This window comes from Netta rufina (assembly GCF_964035555.1).
Source record: "Netta rufina genome assembly, chromosome: 1".
Taxonomy (NCBI): domain Eukaryota; kingdom Metazoa; phylum Chordata; class Aves; order Anseriformes; family Anatidae; genus Netta; species Netta rufina.
The window spans coordinates 175,661,443-175,688,682 of record NC_140123.1 but is presented as its reverse complement, the minus strand read 5'-3'; the positions used below and the strand labels follow the sequence as shown (position 1 = coordinate 175,688,682).

Below are 27,240 nucleotides of genomic sequence, written 5' to 3'. Positions count from 1 at the left end.
TCATTCATTCAAAACCACGTCCACCTTTTATGTAAAGCATGGTTCTTGGACAGGTTCTTTCAGAAATGAGAGAAGAAGGCTCAGTTGAATCCTTTCTGACACAGGAACAATTTTCATCTCCCCCTTGCTTCTCAGCTGTGCTTCCTATCTCCTGGGGCCACAGGAGACGCAGGCTGACTTGCAGCCTGGTGGCACCAGCCTTCCTGAGGGGTTTCCAGCAGTCAGGGAACTGCTTTTGTTTTGCTTTTCCTCAAGGGCTGCTGTTGTGCTTTGACCCAGCAGGCTGCTGGGCACCACGGAGCCATTTGCTTGCTCCCCCTCCAGGGGATGGAGGAGAGAATTGGAGAAAGGTAAAGCTCAGGGGCTGAGATGAAGAGAGTTTAATAGGGCAGAAAAGGAAAGGAAACATAATAATAAGGATAAAATAATGTACAAAGCAAGTGATGCACAATGCATTTGCTCACCACCTGCAGACCAGTGCCCACCTTGTCCCTGTTCTGGCTGTGTTGGATTACCTGGAGACATCAAAAAGCTTTTTCTTTGCACAGGGTGTAGAGCCGAGCTGCAGACACCACCACAGCCTGAAATAAGGTTTGTGAATATCTCCATTTTAACTTCCTTGTTTTTCCTGGCAACATCCCCATGATTACCATGTCTACCCGTGGTGTTGAAACTAAGCTTTTTGGCCAGGTATGCAAGGCTTTGAGACCAAGACGGCAGAGTATCTGAGTCTTCTGCAGACTGGTGTCCTGCAAGGAAGGAAATCTTAACTTCAGATTTCTGTTCTCCTTGCTCTTTGTTTATGTTGTCCAACAGCTCTGCTCTGCAAAATGCATGGGCAGCTCCAGAATAGTTTTGGAGAAGTACCTTGTGCTGTGCTAGGCATGGAAAGGAAATGATGCAGACTGACAGCGAGCAGTAGGCGTGTCATCAAGGTATTCCCGACCTAGGCAGAATTTCATCCACGCCCAGGGTTTGAAGACACAACCAATTTTTGAATGGCTCACACGTCAGCTGAGCCATTCAGTGCGTTTTTTTTTTGTTTAAGCCAAGACCATTGTTAGCTGATCGCCGCAGAAGGCACATAAGAAACTAATACAGTAGTTTCCAGGTGGTTGCTTCAGCTCCTCTTCACCATCAGAGGTTAACATCCCAAGGGTGAGGCAGAAGAAGAGAATCCAGAGTATGCTTCACGTCTTCTATGTCAGTATCATAAATTGTAATTTAAAGCACTAGTGGTGGTGCTTTGAGGTTAACTCTGCAAAGTGCGCAGGGGGTTCTCAAAGGTTTCATTCTGCCTGGGGAGTTTGGGTGTTTGGTCACCTCCAGCTGGTGGGCAGTACCTGGGGGAGTCTGCTCAGGTCTTCAGCTACATCTGAACAGCTCTAACTGTGCAACTTTGGGGCTAGATTCCTCGAATATATGAAGTGTTTGCTAACGTTGTAGGTTAGCAAACCTCTTTAGACTTGCCTTTAGACAAAGGCCAAGTGCTTTTACAGAGACTAGCACGGCGAAGAGCTGATCTCAGCTGGAGCTTCTAGGCAATTATCGTGGAAGAATGAAAAGATGTTAAAATACCAGGAGAGTAATATAAAGTGAGCATATTTGTGATCCTCAGAGCTCATGGGTACCCCATTCTGCTGACTTTGGAAAACTTTTCAGAGAACTTGAATTCAGTTTGGATACTTTTCCTTCATAGTTGAATCAAGACTTATATATATATATATATATATGATTTGTGTGTGTGTATATGATATATATATATATATAAATAAAATATATATTTAGGAGTAGAACAGCTGTTTCTACTCCTCCCTAATCTGCTTGCTGGAGTGATGCACGTTCTTTCCATTATGCTGGTGCTGTAGCCGAGGTCAGAGAATAAAAGTAGGCTATGGCCTGGGTAAATGATCACCCTATGCCTTTAGCTGTTTTCAGGATTACCTGACATATCCATCAGACAGAGTAATCATGTCGTTGGTGTCATTCCCTTTCTAGTTTTTCAATATACAGGCGCTATTTCTTCTTTCCCCACACATGGAAGGAATCACTTTCAGGTTTCAGTGCCAGATGCTTACAGATGGATGTCCCATGCTCTGAACTCAAAATCAGCATCAGCAGGAACTTTAGAGATATGGGTATTTTGAAACCTGGTGGGTCATGAGTTCTTCCAGTATTCTCTAACAGAAAGCCTTTTTTGCTTTTGGGAATCTGTTCTGCAGTTTCCTTTCCTCCTCAAGCATCGTTTCTCAGCTTATTTCCCAGAAATAGCCTTCGTATCTTCTGTGGAGAAGATGGGTTTTAATATGCAAGGCCACCACCTTCTTCTTCAAGAGCTCCGAGTACTTTCACAGTTTTTTGGAATAGCTGATGGTATCGTTAAGCTGTAATTAATATTCTTCTGGAGTCGATATCCTTGTAATGGATAGTCTCATTTCCCTTCTGCAAAGCATGGTAACGTCTCCCTGAGAGCTGGTTTTCGTGCACTGGCTTCAGAAACAAACTGGTTTATGAAGTTCTTTCCACTTCACAACCGTGCTTCACAGCTCCTTCGGTGGTGCTGATGCATCTGTTTTTAGAATTGAATCACTGAATCACATTAATTGGAGGGAAGTAATTTTAAAAGGGATCATTTCAGTGATGCAATTTACATTGCGGCTATATAAATAGGTTTATTAGCACAGCTGAGGAGGAGGCAGATTGCACCAGGAGGATCAGAATTAGCAACTGGGGTAGAAAGCTCGTTGAGGGAAAATGACTCAAGTGTTGTTACAGGAGCTGAGCTGTTTCCTTTGTTTTCTGTTGCTGGAATTGCCTTCCTGCTCCACCTCCTGCCCTCTTCCCCTACGTTAGGTATCCAGTTCTTAAAGGCTTTTGTTACAAAGTGCTGAAACCATTCATCTGCGGTATGAAGGTGTTTGCTTCCCACATCGGCGGCTCAGCAAAGCGACTTCTCTGCCTCCAGGCCTGATGACGATGATGGTGGCCCTCTTGGTTCTTCTTCTGGGTCTCTGCTGGGGAACTGTAGAAGGAAAATGTGCCCAGGCTGAGCAAATCTCTGTGCGCTTGGGGTCAGAGAATTTCATCTGGGTTGTTTCTTTGGGGAGGGTGAGAGGAATCTCAAGCAGCACTGTTTGCCATTCATTTGAAGACCAGCTAAAAGGACAGCGCTTCCTCCAGCTGCACCTTGGGGTGCCTTGCGGTGTGACAGGGAGGGCAGTGTGCCTGTGCCCTCTGTTACTGTTGGGTTTCCACTTGTGTTGGTGTTGCACAGCGTGCTGTGGAGACTGCCCCTTACCAGGTCAGTTTACCTGTGGAAGGCCATTCACACATCCTTGGTCTGAACACTGAAAGGTGATAAAATAGGGCAAATAGACATGCAATAAGAAAAACAAAAACAACAACCCAAACCACCTTTTTGAACCATTTCCCCCAAAATATAATGGCAATGGGGACAAAAAAAAAAAAAAGCTTTCAAAAATCATTCTTTAAAGGTGGTGAAGATGATAGCAGCAAGCCTGCTACAAGTGCTTGAAAAGCCTGAGTTGCCCAAAATGCAAAACCATCTGCCTGTCATATGGCTAATGACACAGCTAATGACACACAGCAATTCTCCCTGGGTTTTTGCTTGGAAGAAGTCAGGAAAAAAAAAAGAACTAAAACTTGCTCTGTTCTGAGTTTCTCTAAGCAAGCACCATATTTCACTTGCTGTAGAAAATGGTCTTTGCAAGAGGCTTTGTTCCTTACTTATGTGTTGCTACCAGTGAACTAACCATACAAAGCAGGAAACAAACCCAGGCTCTGAAGAAAAAAACAAAACACCTTTTCCCACTGTTCCTTCATTCAGGATATTTTGCTCCAATTAGCTTTGGATTGCACTTGTCTTTGTGGCTTCACAGTCTCTCTTAAAATGAGCTTCTTCTAGAAGGTTTTCCTTTATTTGCTAACCAGTGTTTGAAAAATGGGTCTGGCTTTGAACTATTATTGAATCATAGAAAATACTATCAAACCTCTGACAACAATCTTTATTAATTGCATTGTGTTAAGTCATTGTGTTTCTGAGGGTAGTAAATAGAATTTGTGTGAAGAAGGTATGTGTTTTTTCCTGCTTCTCTGATATGAATATGCTTGGGCTGCCAATGACTAGTCAATATGAAAAAAGAAGAGTGTGGTGGTGGGAGGGATTTGGTTGGGTGTTTTTATTCTCTCTCTTTTTCCTTTTTTCTTTCTTTTTTTTTTTTTTTTTTTTTTTTTAATAAATTCAGGGAAATGTGCATATACAGTTGTATCATTTGTGTCTACAATGTAGTTAAATGCGGGTGGAAAGGGTCACATATCTTTAAAAGAAGTTCTAACACAGTATTGAAAGATAGGCATACTTGGAGAAATATTGAAATCTTAGCTTTTTTTCCTCCAAAAAATGTACAGATATACAACTGACTTGTCTTCATTCAGAAATCCATGGTATCTTTTAACAGGAAAATGGTTAAAGAAAGCAAAATTGTATGAAAACTTCCTCTAGCAGTTGTAAGACTTGGACGCATTTTTTCTTTGGTGGTGTTTAGATTAATAACCTACCCCAGCTGGAATTCAGAAAAAAAGTAAATTGGAAGAGTCCTACCAAGGTTTCTTTTATCCTTAACAGTTGAATCACCAATGCAGTCAAACTATTTAAAGTATGGTTGTCAAGGACTGTGAGAAAGTGTTGTCCAACAAACAAACATAATCTGGTGAAAATATGTAAATGTGACTTGTATTTAAAGAATTATGAAAGATTGCAAGCTAAGTTACTATAGTACAGAGTTTGAGATTGCTAGGCATGCCACAGTTAAATTAATTTTACATATTTTACAAAATCTGTTTTAGCATTTCCACTTTATTCTGCCATCGTTTATTTTACTGCTGCAAGAGAAACTTGCTCTCATTTTTGGCATTTCTTCCAATAATGGTTATTTCTTGTATTCAGATAGTTCTGAACTAGTTATATTTGTATTAAAGCCAGTCGAAAGAGAGGGAAAAGGCAGGTATCTCTTACAGCTGGAACTCAGTTAAATCCAATATCCTTTGGTTTTGGCTCTGCAGTGGCTCCTAACCCGATGAAGGCCATTGGTGTGCTAACGTACACTGTCTCATGTTTAATGGTTTTCTAAAATGTGTTCTTCCTAGGTCTACAGACAAGACTGTGAAACCTTTGGCATGGTAGTGAAGATGCTAATTGATAAAGATCCGTCGTTAGAGAAGTCCATTCAGTTTGCTCTGCGGCAGAACTTGCATGAGATCGGCGAGCGATGCATTGAGGAACTCAAACATTTCATTGCCCAGTATGACGCCGCCAACCAGGAGTTATCGGAGTCTTTCAAAGATGGCCCCTACTAAGGACGGAAATACAACTTCAGGTCTCTGCGTTTTGTAGGCTGTAATACATAAATCTGCTTTCTGCGGGGAAAGAGGAGTTCCAGCTGGAGATCTCAACCCAAGGCCCGTGCTCCTTCCTACCACCTAAGATGGCTGTACCTTGAGCGCAGTCTCCGCAGTTGTGCTCTTCCTACCTGTACTTGTTGACGTAGATTCCTTTGAAAAGGATCTTCTTTTCAAAAACGCCATATAGTGACAAACTATTTTTGCAACCTTTACACAGTTACCGAGGAAAAACTGTTCAGTCTGATGTATGTACACTGCTGTTTTGACGTTTGTAAGTGTAACTACAAAACGACGTTTTTTATTAAAATAACATGAAGCAGCTCTTTGTTCCTCAACTTACGCAGAAATATGGCCTGGTTTCATATATACGATAGGAAGGGAAGACTTGCAGAATTGCTCACAGCTATGATTTAAGTTATTTATTATAGTTTAATTTTGAACTTCACATTCATTCTCTAAAATTGCACCAGGGGTTGTTCCTGGTCTTGAGCTGCCAGAGAAACCCTGCCTGCTTGATGCAATAAGTGATGTATTTTTCGTTCTACTTGCAGGTTCTGCAAATGCCTTTTATATTTTGGTGTTTTTTGAATCGTGAGCCGTTACTAGTAAGCAGTATTATGTAGAATTAATTCCATTTTTCTGTTAGTTTTTGCAACTAAATGTTTTCTGTTTTATTTTTCTATTTTTTTTATTTCTTTTTTTTTTCCTCACTATCCCTGACAGAGTGTAACTGCAGGCAGACACTGAGCGAGGCAAGGTCTCCTCTTTTGCCCTTTTCTCCTTTATGCCTTCTCACCACGCTTTGTGCATCAGTTTTAAAAACTATGAATCTCTGTAATCAACAGGAAGGGGCAGGAATTTGGGGTGGAGAGGTGGGGCATGGGCTGTCTCTTTATTTAGTAACTCCAAGTTGCTTCAGATTAGGTATAATGTGAATGTTGAACCCTAAATAGGCCCCAAATTGATCATTGTTTCAAACCCAAATGATTCTGGGTAATGTCTGCAGCCATTTTTGACCTGATAGTTACTGGTAGCTGGGGAGAAATGGTTGAGTTAGAGTCAGGAGGCTGCCAGTGCTATGTGGTGACATTTTAGAGGTGAAACATAATTTAGGATTCACTGGTGGTATCCTGGCTGTTGATTTGTGTTCATTTAATGAGATCTTGTTTTTTATGAATGTTTGGGGAAGGGTGAACTGAATCATAATCACAAAGAGGTAAACATGAGTGTTTTGTATACATTTGTATTTAGAAACTTGAAACTCTGTACCAGGACAAGCGACTAAAGCTCTCCCTTCCCGAAGTGCACGGTATTAAATGAAAAAGTCTCTGAATTCAGCCCCTTATCAAGTAGCTCCTAAGGTTTCAGGGGAATGCTTTGCAAGAAAGTAAATAAAATGGCAGGGATTTTGCATGTCCAAGGTGCTGTATATATCACAGCATCTAGCACATGCAAATCCTGATACGGTGCGTTAAATGTCTATGTTACATCAGATGCCTGAGATGCCCGATTAGTTTTAATGTCAGCTGGGTGTGGTTTTGCAGTTAGCTTTCGTTGGGTTTCTGAAGTGTTCACATTGCTCAAAGGGGGTGACCTGCAGCTTACCCCGCTGGGAGCTGTGCAGCCGCTGGGGGAGGTAAAGCGAGCCTCCTGGGTGCTAACTGTGGGTGGGAGAGGGGCAGGAAAGGCAACGTGGTGTGGGGCAGGAGCTAGACCTCAGCCACCCCTTCTGGCAACAGCCGGGCTTGCCAGGAGCAGTCAGGAAGCCACAGGCAAATGTACATCACGTTGCTGAGACAGGAGTGTAACCGTCAGGGCTTCGCTGCTTGCCCGTGGGCAGGTCAGGCTTCAGGGTGTTACAGCGCAGTTTCTGCTTTGGGGTAAGAAACACTAAAGAAAAAAAAAAGCTGAGATCATGATTAATATATTTTTGATTTAAAAAGTTTGTTATTGTACATGGTGTTAGGAGTCTCCTTCGTTCTCCTAGTGAAATTTAATCAGGTTTCTAAAAGTGGCTGATTTTTCAGGTGTCTTTCTAAAAAGTGACACCTACGCCCCCAATACTCCTGTGATGTTGTGGTGAGCTGATAGGTCAGTAAGGTATTTAGGGTGTCCTTAGCGTATTATTATTTTTAATGGATTAAATTTTGCTCATAAACTGAGGAGACTTCTGATTTTTTTAAATAAATGCTATTTCTATGAAAGGTTTAATTCACATTCATGGGTGATGAGTAACTGGTTTTTCCCTGTTTAGTACTTGTCATTACGTTGAATGCTCGTGTCTGACCTTCTGTGATGTACTCTTCATGTTGATGTAAGTAAAATGTTACGCCACTTCACTTGGGCAAGATACATGGCTTTTACTCTTGCTTCCTGTAGAAATGAATACTTGGAATTTGATTTTATAGCAATGTGCAAGTTGTCCTGGGTCTCGTGTACAGCCTCAGTGGGGCTGCTGGAAAGGGGCAGGAAGACCAGTGGTGGAAGGAGCCGGATGCTGTGCTGCAGGAATCTTCCTTTGTCGCGTTAGGAGCTGCTGAAAGCAAAACATACTCCTCGCACCCATCAGTGTGCAGATGCCCTTTGAAAGGGGAAAAGGAAAGGGAAGGAATGAAGAATGAAGCGTGGACGTTCAGTGTTATCTGCTGAGACTGGAGCAATCTCAGTGGTGAGTTGGCAGCTTTGGGTGACAACTTAAGCAGTTAGGGTGAAGATCGGCAATGAATCACAACGAATAGAAGAGGAGTTAATGCTCCCCATGAAGAACTGCTTCCTTGTGACCGTGCTTTTTGTGCAGGATTTCCTCTTTTGGTGGGGATGAGGGTAATGTATGGCCCTAACGTTTCTCACTATCTATTGTGAAGGTGTGAGCTCCTCTTGGAATATCACACCCCTTCTAATAACACAAAGTAGAATTTACAGTTTGGGTGAAATAGAAATCTTTTATGTTACGCTGAAAAACCTAAAACGTTGTGTAGCCATCTTCAACTTAGCGAATAATATTTCAGGTGGATGGAATTACAAAACGCTAACCCCCGTTTCATTAAGCGTGGGTGCAAGCACTTCTTATTCTTCACCTGCCGTGAACGTCTCTGTGTTCCAGTCCTCAGCAAAACACGGCTTTCTGAATGTTTCTCATGTTCTTAATTACTTGTGGTCCTGCAGCCTAGGAGAGGCAAGGGAGAGCTTTGTGCCTTACAGCAGAGAGGGCTGGACGAGCTCTGAAGGAGTTGCTGACCCAGGGGAAGGCAACCACACTGCAGCACTGCTGCCCTGGGCACCGTGCGGTGCAGCCTTACCCTCCCTGACGAGGTGTGCTCACCAGGGAAAAGAGTTCACGGCTCTTGCCTTGGGCTGGAAAGAATTGCTGCTGGCTGGTTAGCCAAAGAGCAGCACTGCATAATACAAACAAAGGTTTGCTTCACCCCGCTCCGTGCACACACATACTTCCTCTTGCACAGATGTGCCTCTATTTATTTATTATTATTTTTTTTTTGAGTAAAACTGAGCCCGAGAAAAGGCCTCTATCCACTTCCAAAGCTTCCAGATGAGAAATAATAATAACAAAGAGTGGTGGGAAGTGGGGAAGCATCATTAGTTACATCACTCATTTTAAAGTACCAGGAGCCTTTGTGAGAGCAGCGCTTACACTGCCCCAGCAATGACACCTTTAGTCCAAAGTTATCCTTGGTTGGTTTGTTTGTTTTATGAAGGGGAAGGGGAAGAGAGTTACCTTTCAGCTCACTTATTTGGAGGTTTAGAGGGAGGTGCTGTGCAAGCTAATGCTCTGAAGATAGCTTATAAAGGGTACTAGGGCTGTGACTGTTGCTTGTTAACTTTTTTTAAACAACTATTCAATGATCTATGGGAAAATGTTTATCATCTAATATGCCATAAGCCTTTGCACTTTGGGGGCGGGCACGTGCTGCATCCTTAGATGGTGTAGGATCGGTAGACGGAGTGGTGGGGATGTCTCTGCATGAGCCACTTACTCCAAAGTGGACCCAGCAGCAGCAGCAGAGCTTGTTTCAGAGTCCTGGTTCCCTGTATCTGGAAATGCAGTTAGGAACGGAAAGTCCCAGTCGCTATTTGGGTATCCCAAGCAAGGCATTAACAAGGCAGTTTCTCTTCTCAAGCCTCCGAAGGCCTCGCAGGCTGGCTGTTGGCCTGTTAAGCACAACAGGCATTTAGCTGCTAGGAAAGCAAATACTGCCTAAGCCACCAGGGCAGCCTGCCAGCTGGAAGCAGCCCACGCGCCACCCATTGGCCCATACGATGCTGCATGATACTGCTTTGATCAGCTTTCATGTACACAAGACTTGTTTGTACTAGAAAAGTGACTTATATGGTGAATACCACCTCTGGGAGTAAAGGATCTATTGCTTATTTTACCCTGAAAATATCAGCCAGAAACTGCTATTTTGACTTGGCCTTAGCAAGAGCTTCCTTTTATTTGGTGTGAGCGCTACCCATGTGCCTTCCATCCCTTAGGTCTAGGTCCTCTCCGTTTCAAGAAGTTACGGCCTCAGAAATGGCAAACAGTTCATTTGGTCAGGCCTTTTATACCTGTAAGTACCTGTTACTTCGTTAATTACCATTGTTCAGCTGAGCAGAAAGCCTACGGTTTTACTATTCATTATTTTAAGTCGCAGGTGTCTGCATTAATTCCAGTAAAAACATTCTGCTCTAAAGTGCAGAAACGCTTAAAACACTGATAAACTTAATTTAGTGTGAAATAGCTCCTGCTCTCCACCTGAGTTCAAGGCAACTCGATTACATGCTCGGCCCCCTTGCCTTCTAGAACCACCTCACCTCTCTCTGCCGTGCTGTAGGTGAACATGAGGAACGCTTTTTGGGAAAGGAGGGGAGTAATAAGAAAGAAATCCACATCCACAGGAGTTGCATGTTTGTTGTACTGATATATTCCAGGCTTGTGTGATTTTTACATTTATATAGTTTACATTTTGCTTGACCCATAAATAACACTTGCAAGATTAAGAGGGCCATAGGTTAGAGAGTATTTACATAGCCCCACCATGCATACAGAGCTTTCAATACCTAGTAGACAAAATTAAGCTGTTTTGCACTAAACATTTTTCAATATTTTTAAACCCCCTGACTAAAATACAAGCAATATTTCATCCATAATGCTGCTGTTCAACCCCTAACAAATCTAGTTTGGTATTGTAACAAACTTCTTCAAATTCAGGGATATAAAAATATTCAGCTTTTAAAATTTTAACTGTACAATATGTACATTAGTATTTGCACTGTTAAATTATGAATACATTTAAGCCTATGAAATACTACGTTATAAATATCATTATTTTTTTTTTTGATTTAGAATTGCAGCTAATACATTTTAAAACCTGGATAATACATTTGAAAAGACACAATTCTGGAGCCTAATCCTTTAAGCCCTTACGAAAGTATTTGTTATGTAAGTAGATTCATTGACTTAAATGGGGTTACGTGCCTGAGCAAAGGATTCCAGCATTTGTACCTTTCTCTTTCAATGCAGTGGAGTGGAGGAAATGACATAAAAACCATCACTACTCATTGTACTCAACTGGCAGTCAGGTCCAATTCCAAAAGCTGAATTAATACCTTCCTTTAAACAGGCACAAAAAAAAAAAAAAGCTTACACAGGATGGAGTTCTTTCAAAAAAATAAAAACAAAAGGAAAAACTTGGAAGTTAAATGTGTAAACCACTTAGTGCTGCTTTAGGATATATCAAGGCCTCAAGCATTTCAGCTCCCACATTCTGATTTTTGCCTTCTTACTAGTGGACTCTTTGGAAAAGCAGCATTTTCCCAAATTTAAAAAAAAAAAAAAAAAGTTCCAGTTTTTGTAGGGAAACTTCAAGGAAGGAAGAATCAGTTTTGTCAGTGAAGAAAGGACATGACATAGAGTCACCTTTTCATTGGAGAGAAGAGGAAAGAGTTGAGGTTCACCCTCTGTGGGTACAGCTACAGTACAAGACTGACAGGTTTATTTATTGATCTTCGTTGACTCCCCTCTCTCAGATAACTGAACACAGGTGAATAGAGAGCATGAAATAAATGTCTACGAAAAGTCTGTATCAAGAACTGCAATAACAGTATTTTGACAGCTCAAACGTGTAAACCTAGCAATATCTGAACAGGTCATCATTTGGCATAGTGACATTTCTGAATGTTATTTTTACAATGTAAACTCGGGTAGAGTTATCATTTACACTGGCAAAGCGTTAAGAACCTCAGCAACTTGCCTAAGTACAATTATTAATATAAAAGGACGTGGTTCCAACTGTAGCTAGAGAGTTGACTGGTCTTCCCAACCGTTAAAACAAATTAAGAAATGATGCAGTTTTTCCCTTTGTGTCCCCTCTTCTTCTTTGATTTGGTTGTCCTTTGTCCAAACTGAGAACTAGATAACGCAGTAGTTTGACCAGAAAGGTCGTCTGTATAGTATGGGTATCTCAGCGAGCGCGGCTGTGGAATTGGCTGTCCCAGGAAATACCCTTCCTCTTCAGAATCAGATGATGAGGATGAAGTCGAACACCAGGAGTCATCTTCATCACCATATAATCCAAAAAATTTATCAACCACCTGATTCCGCAGTGCATAATCAGAACTCGTGTGGGCGTACTGGCCGTACAGCTCCGCGTTCTGAATATATGCCCGAAACTCACGCGAGCTTTTGTTCTGAATAAATTTTTCATGATCCTGAGGAGAGTAATAGCGAAATCTCTCTTTTGGAGAGCATCTTCTTTCTGTGGCCAAATTAAGTGCGTTATCTGAACGAGATTTCCTACTTCTTCGGCGATGGTGAGAAGGCCGACTTCCGCGCTCTTCGAAGTGGTAAACACGCCTACGAGTCCTTTCACTCATTGGAGGCTGTCGAATTTCAACATTCTCGTAACTGCCATTATCAATAACATCATCTGAAAACTTCACTTGCTGTGGTCTAGACTGGGATTTAGATCTTCTCAGTACAGGCATGTGCACTGGCTTCTCCTCTGGTAACGCTTTTTCCTGGCACAACTCTGAGCTCAGACTCTTCAAGGACTCTGTGCTCCGGTGGAGCATGGAAGAATTGAGAGTTCCCATGTTGCTCATCTTCTCACAGTCCTCTACCTCCAGTTCTTGGAAAGTTTGCAAAGAATAGAGAGATGTCCGTGGCTTGCCTTCTCCATCCATTGAAGCCCCTGGGGTGGGAGTTGAGAAAGAAGGAAAAGGAGAATTAGAAGCGCCTTGAAGAGAGAGAGAGGTAATGCAATGAAACGTTAAAAACATTTGTTTTCATGAAAGCAGACCTTAAAGTGTTAGGCACTGGGCACAAACTGGAGCACAGGAGGCTCCCCCTGAGCACCAGGCAGCACTGCTGTGCTGGGTGGGTGCCTGAGCACTGGCACAGGCTGCCCAGAGAGGCTGTGGGGTCTCCTCCTTGGGGATCCTCTAAAACCACCTGGACGTGGCCCTGGGCAGCCTGCTCTGGGTGTCCCTGCTTGGGCAGGGGCTGGGGCAGGTGGGCTCCTGAGGGCCTGCCAGCCTCAGCTGCTCCAATTCTGCTCTTTGAAACTATTACCAAAAGGACTAGCTTCACGTAACAATAAGCTTTGTTGTTTTACTTCAAACATTTAAGAACTAGCTAACATTAGGATACTGAGAATGTAAAAAGTTTAATTAATTTAAAATATTTAAACAGCTAAAACACACATGAAGCTAAGCCACTAAGAAAAGAATTACTTTAAATTACTCTACGATCCATGCTTGCCATTTTTAAAGCTAAAATATTCTGTGCTTCTCATATTGCTAAGTTCAATATTCCAGCTGTTGCTACAGGAAACCTAGGATCACTTCCTCTCAAAGAAGGATCTTTACTCATAAAATGTTAACAGTAAGCTGGCCTGGTTTACTTCAGGTTTGTGTCAAATGACCGTTCATTCCCAGAACAAGGGCTTCATCTGCCCTATGACCCTCCCAGGTGCAGTACCTCTGGTTCCTCCTCCTTCCATACCCCCTGAACCAAGCTCCCCTCATCAGTTCCTGCTTTACTGCATGGGCAGTGCAGCGTGTGGCTGCTTCTGAGCTATGCAAGGAGCTAGAGTATTTCGTGCTAGAATGAAAGGAATGGAGAAGAAGATAGGACAACTTTTAAAATGTGTCTCTCTTAGCTAATTCTCTGCTTTTTTTTTTTTTTTCTCGTGGTAGGGAATAGGAATGGGAGGTTAACAACGCAGATGCACTTGCATATCTGACGTTTATCCTTTTGGCTAATTTCAATCATGTTTGACAAGGAGGTTCACAGAAGTGGATTATCAGTTTCTCTTTAGTCAACAGAGAAAGATAATCTCATAAACCTCATTTCCTAAGGCTAAGAATGTTGCCATCCTTTCAGATTTTCTACATATTTTTACAAGCAAATCAGGAAACTATCTACAGTGTTTTGCGGATTATCTTCAATACGATCCTAGTATAGAATGAAACTTCTTGTACTTACGGTACAGAATTTGCTTGAGGTTGTGGTTTGTATATAACAAATGAATAGTTCGAGAACATTCTTACTCAGTTTGATATCATGTTTTGTTGTGTTTTTTGTTGTTATTGTTACAAGCAAAGAAAAGAATTCAAAAGGAAAAGAATTTAAATAGCAGATGTGTATCTCATGGAAGAATTATGTGCTTGATAAAAGCGTATCAAACATATAATGCATCTCCTGCTGTGAAAGCTTTTTAAAAGAATCACAAATATGACCAGTCTTAGTTCAAAGTACTACAACATCCATGCTTTGGTTGACCTCTGCATCAAAGCCATGCAATTTCCCCCCATTACCTGTTATGTTGGACAAAGCCAAAGAATCCATCGAGTCTCGAACGCTTTGTTCTTGCTGTTTCAGATCAGACAAACATTCCAGTGACCCTCCGTACCATGGTGTTTGGTCATGTTTGTATCCCGATGCCCCGTGCTCCATGTCTAGCTCCTGGATCTTCCTGCTGCTGGCAGGACCCGGATGGCTGCCATATGCGGAGTCACCCAGGCCATCCTGGGACTGGGCCCAGTACATGTCTGATTGATACTTCTTACTTGCTAGGCTTGGGTTATTTTTTTTCAAGTCCAACTTGCTCTTGACAATGCTGTCAGAAATCCAGTGGTCGCTTGATCTAATGTCTACCTCAGCAGGTTGCTGGAAGAGGCTTTTATCACCAAACTTCAGAAGGAGCTGAGTCATGTAGTCTTCGTGTTCGGCCCATTCTTCAGGGTCCTCGGGCATTTCTTGCTCCACTCTTCCTTTCCAGAAGTCTTCATTAACAAAGCTGGCCTCTTCCCTTGAAAGGCTTAAGTCATCCAGCTTGCGAGAAAGAGTATCATCGGCGTTGCCTGACAGACCAGGAAACTTGTAATTGAGGGCTGGCGACAGGAGGAGAGACTGGCGGCACTGGTCAGCCGAGCGGCTGCTCTTGCCCATGCGAATGCTCCTCCTGGAGTCTCTCGATCGAGCAGACTGAAACGCGGAGTCAGAAGAGTCGGAGGCGTGAACATCCTCACCCAAGCTGCAGGTTTTTGAGCAGTAGATCTGCCCTTGCTTCGGAAGGAAAGGGCAGCCAAGCAAAGAGGTCTTGCACTGAGCACAAGAAAAGCAAGCCTCCGTAGCATGCCAGTGCTGTCCATCGTAGGTCATCTGGGCATGGTCAACACCTGGAAAAGGAGAACAAACAATGCTTTGGGTTCTCTCAAAAACTACTTGCAGAATTCACACTTCTGGAATGTGATTTTTTTTTTCCATAAATTGGCTTTCCCTTAATTTGTAAGTTATAAAGGACATACTTACCAATGTGCTCCCCGCAAGTCTCACAGTATTCCGCGTAAAGCGATTCGAAACAGTTACAGCAGAAGGGTCGCCCGTCCTTCATGATGTACCTCTGGCCTCCCAGGATCGTCTCACACTCGAGGCAACAGAAGTGTTTCATGTGCCAGTGGCGACCCTCAGCTTCTGTGCACTCATCGGCAAAAATGATCTTTCGGAGAGAAAAGCGAACTCTTAGTTAAGTGGACAAAACATCCCCTTGGGACTTAGAACAAACAAAATATCCTGTTTGTGCAGTTAACATGCTTATTTATTTTTTGTTTAGCTGGCTTTTGAGTACAAAGCTAAAATGACAATTGCCTATAACAACTGTGGCATTCTGATATTTTCTTAAACAGCAAAAAAAGAAGAAAAAAATACTTTTTAAAGAAAAAAAAAAAAAAAGAAGGTAAGAACTCAACAAAGAAGCTGATGTTACGATATTTTGGAATATTTGTACAGATTCTTGTTTTAATTTAATCTACGAGATTCCATTCTAAATACAAACAGGTACCTGTTTTCTAAATTCAATCACACTGCTTGTTGTATTGCTGTTCTGACAAGAAATGGCACACCCCTCCGCTTTCAAACACATCTATGCAGGACAGTCCTTACTGCTTGAAGGAATGCATCTGCCTTCAGTAATTGCCCAGGCAAGCGATGCAGTTTGTTAGCTGAACAATGATGGGTGGTGGTTTGGCTGTAAAATGTAAATTTTACCTCATCACAGGCTGAACATCGAGGCTTCAGAAGTTCAGCGTGGTGTCTGCCGCAGTGAATTTTTCCATCTTGGTAGAAGTAGATAAGGTCAACGAGAAGCTCATTACACGTGAAGCATACAAAACACGATGGATGCCAGCACACACCAGGGCCAGCTCTCGAGGCAAAAACTGCAACTTCGCCGCCGTTTACTTTTGTACCACACTAGGAACAAGAAGAGAAAGAGAACATACTTCATATCACAGACCGCTAGCTTCTGGCATTTAAACTAAATTAAAACACCAAACCCAACGTGAAGGTTTTATTCCAAAATTTGACATGAAGGGAAAAAAATATATTTTCAAACTTGGGCTAGACAATTCTGTGCATCAACAAAACTTGTGTGAATAGAAGTTTATTATAACGTTTTGAAAGGGATGCCTGTTTTTCACTTGTCATTATTTTAATATAAGTTAGTACGAGTCAACAACAGTAGCAAATATGTCAAAGATTCAGTTCATTGCTAGTATCAAAGGTTGTTTTCCTTAAGCAAGTGCTACCTTCTTCCTATTCGTATGCAGTTTCACAAATACCCTCTTTATATATATGTATGCTCAGGTGTAGACAGAAATAAGCCTACATTTAATATTGAGATATTACTGAGTCCGCCGCTTGGCTCGGGGCACCAGTGGCGTTACCTGTTCACAGACAGCATGCATCACTGCTCTCGAGAGGAGTTTAATAGTGCCTCGGCCGAGCGCCTCCTTTTTGCGCTGGGAACTGAACATCTGCAGCTCCTTCTTTTCTTCTTCGCTTAAAGACTGGCAGTATCGCACCTTCCAGTGAAAACACAGAATAACTTTCTTTAGGTACCGAGCTTTTAAAATAACATCGCAATGAGCAAGCACATAATATGCAAGAAATTTTTCAGGCATGCTGGCAATCATCATTAAACTTCTCTAGCTTGTCTTCTCTACAGCTTTAATATTTAGTTAATATGGCACAATACAAGCCTAGTATAGAGAGGTTTTGCAAACTAAAACGTTGTCCAGGCAAGGAATAACATTTTTAAAAGGCAATTCCATAATAATGGAATGAACCTAAATCAGGTTCATCCATAACACTATCCTTTAGATTTATGGTAAAGTGCCTGCACTAAATATTGCAGTACACAAGATCTTAAGCATTGACACCCCCGCCTCCTTTTCTTACAAAGAGTTTGTTTGTTATTTCCACTTCTACTCCAAATTACACTGCATATCTGAGATGCAAACCTTTTACTATCACAAAGCATCCTTTTTGTGTGCTACAATGAAATCCCAGGAATTTGTAGGCTCCTGGTAATTGGTGGGTGGCTGCAAACACTATAAAACCGACTTGTGTTAAGTTTATTGCAGTGACACCAACCTTCCTGACAAGAAAAGGCAGTGTCCTTCCAGACAGCTCTTATCTGCACAGCAGCGAAATGCAGAGCTAGACAATGGGTTCAGTGTACGCGCCGGGCTGGTGCACAGGTCAGATGCCAGCACAAGCCGTGTTTTAGGCTTGTAACAAACACGCAGGAAGGTAACTCACACAGAGGAGGTGAGAGAGACCTATATCCTGACCGTGCACCCCCAGGCTCCCCGGTTACCTCGTTATCATGGGGTGGCAGCTGATAGAGGAGCTGTTTAATTCTGTGCTTCTCTCCAGGGCTGTTCACGTAAGGGACCTTTTCCTCTGGCAGGCAGGCAAAATACAGCTGTACCTGCACGGGAGCAACGTGAAGTCAGACCAGGAGACACACATCACCCGAGCACCGCACGCGACCTTCGGCTACTGTTTTATCTCAAGTCCCACTTACAAAGGAAGGAGGCTATGCTACATTAGACCTGTGACAGGATTTGTGCTGAAAATACGAGGCCCAGATGAACCAACTCAGCAAACCTGGCTCGTCTCTGATAAAACTAGCACCAAGCTGCTGAATTGCTTTTCTGGAATGCAATTTGCAGTGACAATTAGGGGGTATCGTAAATTATGCACATTTAATGTTCTCATTATTCCCACCCCCTTCAGGGCTGGTCAACAGCCCAGCTGAAATTCCAAGTTTCCCTCTACAATTTACCACACAAGGCACGACGCTTTCCAGAAAACAGGCGCTGTGTAAACAAATTTAATTTGCTCTGTGCATTTTACACATTGTTGAGACAAAAGCTGTTTTGTAGCCTCCCGCTGATCAGGTTCACCCAGAGCATCAGCTTTCATTGCTTCCATGTGGCCTTTGGTAAGAAGGTGGAAACATCCTTCCCGTGGGAGAAGGCTGGATCCAGGCACATTTCAGTCGGATGCAAATGAACTATGAAATTTTCATGGGCTGCGTGTTTTTGATAAAGAAATCAATATTGGGTGTACACACCTATCAATCTTCACTCTTTTTTTTTTTTTCCCCCCAGAAGCAAATTATGACAGGAAAACTGTAATGAATGCTATGACAAAGCCCGGTGGCAAAAAATATTTTTGTGGAACAGCTTCAGATTTATTGTTTTTCCTATGCAGTTTCCAGCTTGTCACGAGGCCTGGGGCTGTAAATAAGAGCCGACTATTGGCAAAAAATATTACTTGCCATCCAGATTTAAATAATGCTTAGGTCAACAGCTTATTACTGTGCGAGACAGATGAAAAAGAGGCAGCAATCAGTCAGGAAGCAATCAAAATTATATGGGAAAGGTTGTATGAAACATTATTTGGCTTTCATTTAACCAAAATTTAAACATCAGAAGTCCTCTTAGTACTGATTGCGCTTCAAGAAGCTGCAGGAAAAGATAACGACACGCAGTACAAAGTTAAGCCTGAAAGACACTTTATGCCCTTCTCTCAGTTTATTGCCCTGTTCTCAAATTAAGTCATTCTTCTTCGAAAAAAGAAATCTTTAATGAGTTTGAGCTAGCTTGATTATGGGGATATTTTATGGAATTTACTTAATTGTTCTGACAGAACATTAGCTTGCTGGTTGCCTTAAGGTCTGATTCATCGGGATTCATATATATGCTTAAGCAAGCAATAAAAAGAATTTCCCTAAAAATAGCCCGTTATTTGCCGTTCCTGCTGACATGACTTTATTCACAACTACGAAAAATCTCTGCACCACAAGAAGGATGCATCTTTTGCACCCCCATAACTATGGACTGCAATAACTTGCCAGCTGGCCGAGAGCAGCTCTGCCTCCTCTAGGAAGTCTTCTAGTGCTAGGGAAGTCTCAGCCACTTCAGCACGGACACCCCAGTTCTGGGTGTTGGGGAATGCACAGCTTCGGTACAGTTATAACAACATCAAGTAGACGAATATGTCTAGATTTGGTTTCCTAGAGCAGCTCTCTCATCAGCAATTTCACCTATTTCCACTGCATTGTGATGTAGTGGATAAAGAAAAGGGAGAGGGGGAGGAACAGCTCAACCAGCCCACAGTGCTGGCTGCAGGGAAGGCAGAGGAGAAGCTGGTATGAACAAATGGCAGGCACACCGCCACTTAAACAAGCGTTAAGCACATTAGTAATTGTCACAGTGACAGAATGCCTTCATTATGTATGCTGCAGCAGCGTTCCTGATGTCAAATGCCCAATTATTTAAAGAGATGGTCACTGCTTAACTGCGCCTGTACAAACAGCACCGTGCCACGAGCTTCAATTAAACCTAACAGCTTGCTTCAGAGAGAAAGCAAAATTCCCTGCTACTTTTAGATTTGACAATACATACCTCTGTGGCATGTATTTATTGAAAAATCTTGGGGAATATAAACTCCTCAATGCTGAGGATATTAAGTTCCCTTGGGGCAGCCTCATTGGAATAGGAAACAAAACGAGGTGAAGGGTTCTAGGTGAATTTGAGTTTTATATTACAAGGATTCAGTAAGGCTTGCTATCGCTCCCTTAGACAGTCTGTATGGGGCTTATTTTAATAATGCAGAACCACAGGCAGTACCTGCTCTGGTCTAAGGCCTGGGGGGACCCAGGCATATTCTTCCAAGGCACAGCCAGAGTCATCATCAGACGTTGAGCTTCGCTGACACCCAAAAACGAGGTTGTTAGCTTTGGGCTCCATCTCCAAGGGCATAAGTGTGAAGTGTTAAATATTTCAGCTGCAGCTCATCAAGCAATTGATCTGGAAGAAAAGATTAAGAGAGCTTTAATAAACTTCAACACGCAACAACTAATTATCAGCGCAAATGATCTTACAACAGTTTAGAGTTCCTTGTGCTGGCCAGAACACAGATTATCGGAGCATCATTACAACTTGCTACAAGCAATTCAGAAGTATTCCAATGAGCTCTCAAAAACACACAAAAACCACCACACACCTACCCAAGAAAAAACAAACTAGACACCCATCACCACGCCTGGCAGCCGATACCTGTTTCAGCATTAACGCTCACCTTCTTACATTTCTGCTCATCTGACATTACAGATTATACGTACACATAAATAGGAAAGACTCATGGAGTAAATGCTCATAAAACAAATGAGATGAACTCTATCCGAAGGCACTACTAATCTAGTAGCACAGAAGACACGAAAACTGCTCATCAAACCCTAAAGAAATCTGTGGGGAAAGACAGCTGTGCAAGTAGCATCCTGTTTTTAACAAGGTAGGCATAAAGCAATGAATGTCTGCTAGATTCCTCCGAGATCCTCGTTTTAGCTGTATCAGAGCGGAAGGGTGTTGGTCCAGTTAAATATCTGAAATCCAATTATGCCAGATTAGGCTCTGTAAAATGCATCATGATTGTTCTGTTAATTTAAAACCCTACAGGGAGATGCTTCTGTTGATTCATGAAGCCTACAAAGCTTAATATCAGTGGGATCATTTTGAGTCACAACTGGCAAAGGCGGCTCTCACCAACATCCGCAGCTTTCTGCAGTAAAATGCTTATTAAGATAAATATCTTACATTAATTCAAACAAGAGTTCTTAGGAAATTCGGATCGGGAGTTTCAGTGAAATACCGACTGCCAAAACCGGAGAGGATGTGTTCTGCCAGGACAGACATCCTGAACACCTGAGCGTGGAAACAAGCTTGCCTTCACGCTCTGCTGCCCGTTTCAGGCAGTTTTCTCCACCCGTCCACCAAACTGGGATGCAGTTGTGGCAGCACATGATCCGAGCTGCAGGGCAGCTGCAGAAAACCCTCATCCCCTCCACAAATAACCTTGCTGTTGGGTCTAAAGGGGAGAGCAACCTAAAAGCTCCAGGCGCGTCCCATGCCATCTCTGTCGTATCAGAGGAAACAAGCTGCTGCTGGACCGCCGGTGGAAGGAAAATACCAGACCTGGTACCCAGGCATCCTGCTCCCTGCACACCGGGGGCTTCTCCTCCTTTACACGAGGCCCCAGCAAGTGCCACGCTGGGTAACTGGTGCCTCATGCAGACCCAAACCTGCTCAGTAGAAAGCAGCCACATGCACATGAAGTTATAAGCTCAGAGAAATGATGATACTCGGTATTACATGTTCTATCTGCCCCCGGTTTCAGTATGTCTGTACGTTCCCACACCCAATAAAACGAGGTGGGATTACTTAACTACTCCACTGGGCCAGCACTCAAAAAGCGTAACTTGTTACCTTCGCTCCAAAACTTTTGGTTTGAAGACGTATGTGCTATTTTTGGTGTGCTGCTAGGATGCCAACACACTACGATTATTTTGCATAGCTACACTGTATGGGGTTTGTGTGCCCCATAAAATACCAGTATTATAGTGCACTGTAATACAGCTGCACTGTAATACTGGTATTTTATGGGGCACACAAACCCGCCCTTTAGGAACAGGCTGCTTCTTACAGAGCTTCTCAGATGTCAGGCAAGTTTTGGAAACCTTAGTCTAGGTGAACAACTGAAGATTCACAGAGCAACTTGTAGCTTAGCATCACCACACGTCCCTGCCAAGGACGGCGAGTGAAACCAACCCCCTACACTTGTTATTCTGCATATTAACAGCACCACAGACAGGTAGATCGCGCTCCCACTAACACCTTTGGCTTTACCCTAGGAGACCTTTCCCTCATTTTGCTCTTCTGCTGCTCAGACGCTGACCTTTCAACGCAGTCATTTCAAAGAGGTGCCAATCACTCACGGCTGGTTAGTGAGTTGAAGCCAAAGCCCTGGGTACGAATATCCACTGTCAGTGACGTGACAGTGTTAGTGGATCAGTCACATTAAAGGATTTGCGTTGCCTTATTCACTAGTAGAAAAGTGACAGGAAGTCCTGGATTGTCTACTGAGAAAGCAACGTATGAGCTGAATCAAAAAACAACCCCCTAAAGGCTCAATCCTGTATATTTAAAGTGCAGGCAGACATCCTGCTGCACACCAGACCCCCTTCCTTCACAAACAAATAACGGGGCAGTCAGCGGTGCACAACTGCTCCCCCAGCCCATGTCCTTCAGGGCCTGAAGTCAGCCGTCAGTATGTTCGTTGTTACTCTGTGGAAAGCTGGGGCGTGGAGGGACAGGGCAATACAGCCATAAGAAATCCCTGACAGCAAAAAAAGCGACAGTGCTGACTGCTGCAGAAGGACGGCGATGCCAGGGTCAGCATCTGGTGTCCCACATCATCTATACCCAAGTAATTCTGAAGAATAAAATCCTTCATCACGATGGGCATGGCTGAGAAGTCCATGCCCATCTGACATGATCCTAGCAGCAGATGCACTGCCTCGCAATTTCCCCGCTGAGGTGCTGGATGGCCAGTGCACGATCACGTGCCGCTAACAAGTCTGAGCTGATGCTCCCAATTCCTGCGGCTTTGTGTCATGGGAACCTTGCTGATCCAGCAGCCACTTTTCAAGCACCGACTCCTGCCAGAAAACCCACGAATCAAAGGAGTCACCAGACAAAACACCTCTGTCAACGTTTTAGTAGGCAGGGTGACCTCGGCCATGCCATCGGGAGCAAACCCAAAATTAAGCTTCACCAGAGAGACACTCAGCCTTGCCAGCCCTCAAGTGCACCCCAGCCTGTTCACACCACAGCAAATGCTCAGCATCGCATCCGTAACAAGGTTGAGAGTCGCTCTCTGTTAGATCGAAGATTGACTCTGCTGGCTTAATTTCTCCAGCTGACAAGGAAAAACAAAATTCAAAATAAAATCTGAAGGGATGTAGACCCGGTAACTTTCCTGAGGATTTCTGAACACGAAGGCTATGTGCTACTTCTATACGGCAAGAAGCAGTGCCGGGTGCTGCTCGGATTGCAGGCATACCACAGGGACGTAAAGGCAGGACAGCTGCCTAATTCCAGAAGTAGATAAGAGACAGTGCAGCTTTTCCACAAAGATTGATCTGCCTGGGTCACCTTTTACCCATTCATTTTGGGCAGTGTGAGAGAGAACCGCAGACCCATAGGCTCATTTTCCCTACGACACAGGGTGGGTTGATGGTACGGCTGGTAGAGAATCAGGGAAAAATGTACCTGAGCTCTAACTGTGAGATGCGACTTTGCCATGGGGGTGCTCCTCCCCACACAAGGTGACTGGGAGCGTTTAAAGCCAGGTCCATAAATCCCAGCAAGACGGGGTAACCCGAAGGACAGCACTCACTTTGGGAGAAAAACGCCACCACAGCACTGACACCAAGCCATAAACTGCCCGACACCACACCATAAACCAACACGGCCGCGCTGCAAATATTGTGGCGTTGCTGAGAGAGAGGTTTCTAAAAACGGCGTGGCTTAACAGCAAGCTGTTTGCCCAACTATTTCAGCAATTACTGCTCTGGAAGTCCTCCTTCCTCTCCTGCTCGAGTGCAATTTGGTTTTGCGTTTCCAGCCTACGGGGTCCTTCCTCCCTGCCTGCCCCCCCACCGCACTCCTCCTTCAAAGTGAGGCTGTTTGAAATGATCACGTCCTAAGGAGGATTCAGATGAATGTAAACACCAGCTGAAAAAATAAATGCTTTCTAAGGGAAGGGTAGAAAGCTGGTCTTTCTACTCGTGCCACGACATCTCCATAGCGCAGCCAGTTTTGCTTCTGTAGTCTGTGCAACGTCTCGGGGCTTCAGCTCTGCTCAAATACTACCTCCCAAAAAGCTGCATGGGGATACCTCTGAGACCAGGGGACCCATTTCTCAGTGGGACAAGGCTGTCCTTGCCCAGGGGTCTCCACCTCGCTGTTACTCTCCACCACGACCCCACACCGGCCGGAGGGGGTCCGGCTGTGCCAGCCGGGGGGGGAGAGGGGGGGCGCAGCTCCTTGCCCACCCCCTGCCGCCTCCCTGCGTCCTGCGAGGCAAATTGGTTAACGACTTTTTTTGTTAGAAAGCTTGTTACCGGGGCCGGAGGGGACGCGAGATGCATATCGCACATATCGCACATATCGCACATATCGCACCTATCAGGGCTGGCCGGGTGACAGCCACCTGCTTGTTTCGGGGCCCCGCGCAACGCCCCCCGACGGCAGGGTGGACACACAGGGAATCCCCCCCCCGCTCCCTAAAGCGTCCCGCACGGCCCCAGCGAGACAGGATCCCAGCCTTTTACAGCACCCCCATTGATATTTTTCTATTTTTTTTTTCTATAATTCCGTTTTAAGCAGCAGCCAGACTTCCACGGGCGCTCAGGTTTCACCCCGTCACCTGTTGGCTCCCGAACAACCCCCGCCTTTGTTAGGGCTCCCGGCCCTCCTTCGAGCCGGGGGCTCCCAAATTCCGCACAGCACAGCCCCGGCCCCCCCCCGCTCCCCTCCGGCCACGACGGGGCTGGGGAGGGGAGATGGGCAGGCTGCGGAGCCCCCCGAGGGAGAGCTGCCTCCCCCCTCAGCGGGTCCCCAGCCCCGAGCAGCGCCGGGGGGACCCGGGGACGAAACCCGCAGCGCTCCCAGCCCCCGACCCCCAGCACGGCCCCCCCCGGAGCATCCCCGCTCCTCACCTCGGGCTGCAGCGGGGAGCTCGGAGGAGCGGCCAGGCACAAGCTCGCTGAGGAGAGGAGGGGAGGGGAGGCGGGGGGGGCTCCTCCTTCCCCTCCTCAGCCCGCCCGCCGCCAGATACCTGTGTGCCGCCCCACTGCCCCCTCCCCCGGGGCTGCGGGCCGGGCACGGAGCGGCTCCTCCTCCCCAAAAACACCCCCTCCACCCCCCGAGCCCCCCGACCCGAGCCCCTCACCCTGCTCCGGCCCCTGGCCCCGGCTGCTGCGGGATGAGGGGGGGGACACAGTGCTGCCCCCGGTGCCGGGCAGAGCTCGGTTTGTGCGGCGGGGAGGCGGCGAACATGTGTTTTTTAACGAGCCCGCTTTTGTCCGTGCCGCTGCTGGAAATAGGTTTCCCACCCCACCCTGCATTGTGTGCCCCGGGGGCTGCCCCGGCACCGCCGTGAGGGAGGCGCCCGGGGGGGAGCTGGGGGCTGATAAGAGCCGGGAAACGATTGTCCCGCCACGGGGTGTACTTAAAAAAAAAAAAAAAAAAAAGCGATCTATCAGTGCCTTTGCTATCACTGCTTTTTCTATCACCGCCTTTTTAGGACATCCCAAGTGGGAAGGAGGCGTCCCAGCCCTTGTCCCGGGGCAGTGACACCCAAGCTGCTCGGGCTCTGGCGACATTTTCTGCCTGCCGGGGCTGGGGGCTCCGTGTGTGCCTCTGAGCCTTAAGCCAAAGGATGAGAGCCCCACCAGCCCCTTCCCCTTCCCCACTGCTCTTTGTTTCCCTCGGGAAGTCATTAGCAAAGGTCGTTTATTAGCGAGGTGTCCCTGGCAGCCCCCTGCCATGCCCTGCAGCTGGAGATGTGTGGCCATGGCCTGGTCGTCACGCCCAGAGCTGGGGTGGGATGGAGCGGGATTAAGGTCACCAAAAGCCCACCAGCTACAGCCGATCCCTGTCACCAATCCCAGCCTGATCGGCCACCAGGCCTTCAAACGCCGTCGTGTAGCCAAAGAGGGCTCCTTGGTGTGGAAATGGTGGCCAGAGAAGGCCCCAAGCAGCAGCCCCGCTCCTGGTGCACCCAGGAGGGACACGAGGCTGAGCACGCAGGTTGTGGCTGCCAGGGCCCTGCCACCACAGCCTGTGTCCCTGCGGAGGGGACACCACCACTACCATGCCACCACCACTGACACCACCAGCACCGCCACAGCCTGAGGCCTGGGGTGGCTTCCAAAATCTGCACGGCAGACTTCACCAGCTCCAGCACTGGCCAAATGCTCTTCACTGCCTTTGACATCTTCTTTGTGTTCCTTCTTCGTCAGGGCTGACAAGCAAACAGGTGAATGAGGTCCCACACAGGTCCAACCCCACCAAATCAAAGCCACAGGCTGTGGCTCCCGCAGTGGCAAAACCAACCAGCTACAGCCCCTCCACACCCCATTTCCCTGCCATAAGCAGTCTCACTGGTTGTACCACCTCAATTCTTAAATGGCTAAGTCGTTTTAAGGTCAAAGTTGGCACATCGCTTGGATGAACTAGAGATTTTGTCAGAGCGGTTGTCAGTGTTGGCTTTACAAAACCCAGACTGTTTCTACTCTGTTTGTTGGACTGAACAGCCCCCATCTGGTGGCCAGCTGAACATCTGCCAATTCCATTCATCATTAATCAAAAATGGAAGTGTCAGGAATAATGTTTACTCTTCCCTGCTAGACGACTGAATTAACCAACAACAATTTGCATATATTGTCTTCTCCTTTTTCAGGGGTGCCTGACCTTTGCTCAGCAGTCCTCCTTAGAGCAAGGACTCACCCTGGCTGCGCAGCACGCTATGAGAAGGAGCACCTCATCTGGGACTTGTGCAGCTCAGTGGCTACAGAAAAGTTTGCAGGGTTTCCTAAACCTAAAGCCTACTGAAGCCTCTTTTCTGGGCAGCCAGACTGTCCCCAGTCTTGCTGACACACTGAGACCGAAGAGCTTGAGGGCGTGCACAGATAGCTGCCTGCGCTGCTCTTTTTCCCAGGTTTTTCTGGCTCGAGCACAAAAACTACTAAATTGTTCTGGGCAATGCATTTAAAGATTATCAGGCAAAACCAACTATTGTGATCTTCTAGCCTGAAATCACCTACAATGTGGTCATAAGATTTTCCTAAAATTACTGTCTGTATGAATGAAACGTTTGATTTTGATTTAAAAGTACCAGTACAGAAAAACCCAGTACAACTCCTGTTAAATCCACTGCAGCCCTTTGCTAAATTGTTTCAAGTAGTCAATCACTTTCAACTTGGTTTGGGGTGGTTTTGTTTTGTGTTTTCTAATCCGATATTGCTGCATTTCAGTGCTCAAGCACTGGATCGTAATTGTACCCTTGAATGTTAGGCTAAGAATCAACTATCGTAACTCCCCCTGGGCATTTGCAAATTG

At 45.1% G+C, this 27,240-nt stretch overlaps 2 protein-coding genes across 5 annotated transcripts in view; one reads left to right on the top strand and one right to left on the bottom strand.

The window, feature by feature from the left end:
- Positions 1-16,035, top strand: part of PPHLN1 (periphilin 1) — an 80,637-nt gene extending 64,602 nt beyond the window's left edge. For 3 of the 4 annotated variants that reach the window (XM_084305980.1, XM_084305978.1, XM_084305979.1), the window contains exon 10: positions 5,167-5,740. In XM_084305980.1, the coding sequence (XP_084162106.1) occupies positions 5,167-5,376 (210 nt within the window). In that variant the 3' untranslated portion in view covers positions 5,377-5,740. Of the gene's footprint in view, positions 1-5,166; positions 5,741-15,980 lie in introns of those variants that run through there. The other variant, XM_084305981.1, reaches the window with a different exon arrangement.
- PRICKLE1 (prickle planar cell polarity protein 1) overlaps positions 10,367-27,240 on the bottom strand; it is a 64,417-nt gene continuing 47,543 nt past the window's right edge. The window contains exons 2-8 of the mRNA XM_084305977.1: positions 19,906-20,085; positions 17,583-17,696; positions 16,648-16,785; positions 15,971-16,174; positions 15,236-15,422; positions 14,239-15,102; positions 10,367-12,611 (exon numbers count right to left, since the gene is read on the bottom strand). Coding sequence (XP_084162103.1) covers positions 11,755-12,611; positions 14,239-15,102; positions 15,236-15,422; positions 15,971-16,174; positions 16,648-16,785; positions 17,583-17,696; positions 19,906-20,037 — 2,496 coding nt within the window. The 5' untranslated portion in view covers positions 20,038-20,085 and the 3' untranslated portion in view covers positions 10,367-11,754. The remainder of the gene's footprint in view (positions 12,612-14,238; positions 15,103-15,235; positions 15,423-15,970; positions 16,175-16,647; positions 16,786-17,582; positions 17,697-19,905; positions 20,086-27,240) is intronic.